We start from the raw sequence: 5,515 nt of genomic DNA on the forward strand, positions 1-5,515 counted from the left end.
CAGAATTTATTATTTGAATAAATTATTTTGTGTTCTACTGTGTAACTCAACATTTCCGCATCATTAATTTGTCTTATATGCTGTTTTATTATTTGAACACACATGGACCATACAGCGCATAGAGACCATGCAATATGCGCTTTACTAAAAGTCCCCAGCCATTACCACTAAGGCCGTTTTCCACTAGGCGAATTTATTCTCGGGAATCGAACATTTGTACCCGTACGCATGCGCATTTGAGAATCCCGTGATGAAAAAAAACTGGGCATGCGTATATACGAAAATTTTCGTTCCGCGCGAATAAATTCGTCAGGTGAAAAACGGCCTTTAAGTTCTCCTCGTCGCGTGGATTTTAGGACGAAATTTGGCCAAATCTACGGTCGAACGCAGAGAGAACGTAGGACGCCCGGTGCAAAATCACGCATGAGTAATTCCGTTCTAGCGTCGCGTCGTCGCACAAATCAAAAGTTCGGCCTTAATGTTAAAGCATACGCAACCACGTGCGTATGCGGGAGAGCACATGTGCTTGCTAGACGCGCACGCATTTCTGGCCCTGTTCTGATTGGGTCAGTTGTAAGAGTGTTTGACATTCCTGAAAGGTCTTTATAAAGAATCTTATTACAAACCTCTGCCTTTGAGATCAGGGTTACCAGTTCCTCTGATGTTCAGAACAAATGCCACTCTGCCTTTTTTTGAGATACCCAGCCAGCTTCCACCTTCTTTTCCAGGTTTCATGTCAACACCTCAAATAAATCAATAACAACAAAATTAGCATGACTGCATTGGTCAAGTGGGTTTTCATCCATGTTTACATTATGCCATAAAATGAAAGTTATAGATTGCACCTACAATTACTCGCCTGCCCTGAAATTATAATTATTATTAACGAAATATTCATTACTTGCACAAAAATTGCATTTCATCACAAATGCGAGATCCAAATTATAACAGAAATATCACACGATACACGATATCTATGACAAGATTAAAAACGACTTCAGAAGTCAATAAAAACATTGTGAATGCTTTTGTTTGATAATGTATTGATATATTTAAAACAAAGGCCATATGTACTAAAATATCAGGATGTAAATCTAAGACTAAAACATTCACTCTTTTTCCAAATTAAACTCTGGCAAAGTACACAAAACATCAAATATATTTGCAAAAACATCTTCATAAAAATAATATCTAAATATTAACAAACCATTATCATGCACTTGCAATGTGTATGTTTTAATAAATGGGTCTTAGTGAAGGGTATGAACAGAGGGAGGAAGGGGTATGCCTGAAGGCTGGCAATCCCTTATGATTTTCTTTTCTTCTATACACTGTTATAGTATTTTGTATTTGACTTTCAGGAAGTTTGTTGTTAGGGAAGAGCACTTAGGGGGACCTTTCCGACATTGTGTAGGCCTAAGTTTCTGATATTTTGTTATGTAAATTCTTTTTGTGACAAAATTTGGTTCATTAGACGGGATGAAATAAACCAGTGAAGGGGTCTGGCGTTCAGACATAATTTTGAAAAATAATTTTGAGTGTTTTAAAACAAATTAGGGTCTCAGATCATTTCGGTCGCCGCTCATTTCTGCCACCGGGTTTGTTATGCTAATAAATGTATGGTGTGCCAATAGGGTCATAACAGCTTACATCTTTACTCACACTGACACCGCAGCTAAGTTCTATTGTCTTCTGGCCTCTTGATTATTCATAAACGTTGTGTTAGGTACCGGCCCACTTGCTGCTAATAGTAATCAATTATTACCTATTAAAAATACCGTATTTAAAAGGGTTTTTTAAAACTTATATAACATTGTTTTCACATGGAAAAGAGGAATGCCGTAACTAAAATTGTGTTCAATGTATTCATGATAATGGTAAAAATCTAATATTATTGCATTAGTTATATAGGCCTAACATTCGGACTCTAATATAAAACTACATCTTACAACTAATATTTTATTTCACCGAATAGGCTTAATAATCTAACTCGAATATTTTTATTGTCTTATCTACTGTAGAGGTGTTAAAACAAGTGACTGCATGCTAGAATGATTTAAATGTTTTAATTGTTTTGACCACTAATACCTATAATAGTTCTGTATGTTATTGACAATTGAGGTAGATACAAATTAAATGTTGAAAATAAGTGAGAAAATTGTATTTAAATGGATGCGTCTTATAAATTTTGTTGTTTTCTTTATCCTCATTTGAGGTGTAAGGAACCTGTAAACTTGCCGAGGACATGTGATGTAACTGGTTATATCACAAAAGTGTGGAAACAGAACACAGAAAGGAAATTACCGATAGGATTTTACATTGGTGTAAGGATAATTTTAGTAATCAATGTTCCGACTCGTTATTGCTTTAGTTGTATAGCTTGGATTCTATGAAGAATCAAGACACACTATCTAAACAAAGTCTACAAGTAAATCTTTTGTAGGAAAAAACTACATATTTTAGTAGGTGTGCACAATGATTAGCAATGGCAACCGTTTTCTTCATAATGAAATACAAATAGCTTTACACTACCTTTGTGAATGTTTTTAATGATAGGCTGTGTGTTTGTTCATTCAATTCCCTGATTATGTTACACAGATTTCACGATTTTTATGTAATGAGCAAGAGCAATAAAACTGGATCTGAAAACAATCAACATCAAATATCAATACCGTCCTTAACGAAGACGATTGGGATTGATTGCCAATGGTATAGCCTAAATATATTTTTCTATGCAGACGATTTGTTGTTGACAAGCATCCACTGGTCTTAAAAACGTATTGAAGTGATTTTTGAAATATGTCTACTCATTTTCATAGTTTAGCATCCATAGACACCAATATTTCTGACCTGTGCAGCAGAGTCAATTTGGGTTTCACCAAAAACTAAATTACTATACTCAGTGGAAGATTTTTTCAATAAGTATATATTCAGTTTTATCATCATTCAATTCTAGACAAATTTGCTTTCTCCAAACACGCAATTCAGAAATGCAATTTCAAGTAATTATATAACGTTGTGTCATGGACGGCTTAAACGAAAGTTAAATTTGTGTATCTTCAGCATAAACATGATAGGACAAATTATTTATATTTGATAATTATATCCCGAATTGGTTGGATATAAATTGTTAACCATTGTGGCCCGAGAACAGATCCTTGTGGAACAGAAAAATTGTAGGAACTTCCTTGGGAGAAAGCATCCCCTATACCATAGAGAAAATAGAACTATTTTCTCTATGCCTATACAAACATGTCATCGTATGTTAGTTAGATAAGATCGACACCATTCGAGTGCACGACCTTCGACTCCAATGTGCTTACTTAATCTACTAAGCAAAATATTATGGTCATGCAGGCTTACTAATAAGTGTTAATAAATCGATTATAAATAAGACTATTTCATCAATAAAATTGACACGACATATTGTTTCATTTTTTTGATAATGTATTTAATCTGCTACATGTTACCTCGGCCGAAATGATCGTAGACCTTATAACTAGTACTACACTATATTCCCAACTTATACCTTGCTCATGGATGTCACTAAGCCTATTCCTAAATTAAAACATATTTGGTTACGGTACCGTTGCTTACAAATGTGGGGGCAGTGGTGGATTTAGGATTATGTGAGGGAGCTGTCGTAGTTTAGTTAAAAATGATATTGCATGTTAAGACTGACTTACCACACAGCGTATCCTTGTTTGATTCCAAAAAATTGGCGTGGCTTGTTGGTCTGTTAAAGTATTCTTCACGATTAAAAGCTAGTACAAGTTTGTAACCGCTAATTTCTGGATTTCCATTGACCATAAACCAGGTAACACACATTATTCAGTTTAGAAACGTGTTTTTTTTTTTTTGTTTTTTTAAATCTTGCCTGTAACTTCTGGGCCGGTAACTCCTCCGGATGGCGTACTTAATTTATTATATATTATTATCGTTATGACGAGACTTAAAAGTGGTCGACAGCTTTAAAAAGCTTTTATCTGTACCTGTGGGTATGCTGTCCAAATTTCCAGGTGGAACTAATTGAGAGGGCGTGCTCATGTAGTTCTTATTGAAACTGCTTTAAATGTTTTGTTGCTTGACCTTTAATTGTTAATTGTTAATTGGTCACTTATTGTATAGGCCCACTAATGATGAATAGAAGGTACTATTTTGGAAAAAATCGATACACGACATATATTAAATATTAAGAACGACTTCAGAAGTCAATAATTAAGACATTGTGAACATTAAGTCGGATAAATTAGAAAATGACATTCATGAAAAAAAAATGACTATAACGCTTTAATATCGTTACTAAATGCAAGTAAAACATCTAAATTTAGTTTGTTCGTCAATTTTCGTCACATAATGTCTACTGATTTGTAATTGACAACAAACTTAATCATCACAAGTGTTTTTATTTCTGCATTTCAATACCAACGGCTATTAAAACAGCAAAACTAATTCCTCCATGATCTTAATGAATATAAACAATGAAAAAAAGTTATTGTGATGAAATAAATACTGTAATACATGATAAAACATTTCTAGATTTTCTGGCTATAATATTTTTCATGTTTTACTATCTTGAAAAATACCATAAAACATAATTAACAGTGGGTTAAAATACATGATAAAACAGTATTTACCCCTTTAGTCTTATATCATCATTTCCGTCCTAAATTCACATGAATTAAAGAAACATACTGTAATTTTCAAATTTTTAAGAATGGTTATCATTCTTATAAAGTATATACGTGCGGTCTCAGATCATTTCGGCCGCCAGATTTTTAACAATAGAAAGTATGGCGCGCCAATAGAGTTCTATTGGTAGTGTGGTTGTTGCAGGATGCGGAAGTGTAGGCAAATAATAATCTGACCATTTTTTTAAAATTTAACTTAGGCATAGGCCTACATATCTGTATGTAATGCATGCTTATGCCCACGTGTTTTTCATTAGGTATATATTTATTTTTGTGTTAATAAAATATAATAACGCCTAATCATACCGTAATTATTCACATTTTCTACTAGGCCTACTGTATTTTTTTGTAGAAAAAAGGCCTAGTTGTAGTTAATTTTAACTGATGATAGTCGTACAGTAATGAGTTGTGTGTCACTATAATGTAATTTTGTACTTTTTATCTTTGGAATGTTATAAACGGATGTTCGTTGTTATGAATTATTGTAACAATTACCGGTATATGAGTGCAGAAACTGATTTACCATAATGATTTTAATTTGTTCTTTACAGGTAGACGATGAGGGAAAATATATTCTGCCTAAAACTAGTTTGATTGATGGTTAATTATATGTTTTGCATTGTTAAGGCATGGTAAACCAAGCCAAAGCCAAGTAAGATAGATCTGATAATATAATAATATGATAGAAGGCCTAATAATAATTAAATTAAGTAAAATAAATACATAGGCCTAACCTAGTTTCTAAATGATTCGTTTATACCTGCTGGAGCTAGAGTGCCTAATTTGTAGATAAGTCTCTCTTCATGTTTCTTCCGAACTGTATC

General features: G+C 33.4%; 1 protein-coding gene across 1 annotated transcript in view; it reads right to left on the minus strand.

The window, feature by feature from the left end:
• The window catches only part of LOC117113049 (transport and Golgi organization protein 2 homolog), a 12,552-nt gene extending 8,175 nt beyond the window's left edge, over positions 1–4,377 (minus strand). The window contains exons 1-2 of the mRNA XM_033256274.1: positions 3,687–4,377; positions 627–743 (exon numbers count right to left, since the gene is read on the minus strand). Coding sequence (XP_033112165.1) covers positions 627–743; positions 3,687–3,828 — 259 coding nt within the window. The 5' untranslated portion in view covers positions 3,829–4,377. The remainder of the gene's footprint in view (positions 1–626; positions 744–3,686) is intronic.
• Positions 4,378–5,515: the final 1,138 nt, after the last annotated feature.

This window comes from Anneissia japonica, unplaced genomic scaffold, assembly GCF_011630105.1.
Source record: "Anneissia japonica isolate Jap-2015-1 unplaced genomic scaffold, ASM1163010v1 scaffold288039_len1115542_cov189, whole genome shotgun sequence".
NCBI classification, from domain to species: Eukaryota; Metazoa; Echinodermata; class Crinoidea; order Comatulida; family Comatulidae; genus Anneissia; species Anneissia japonica.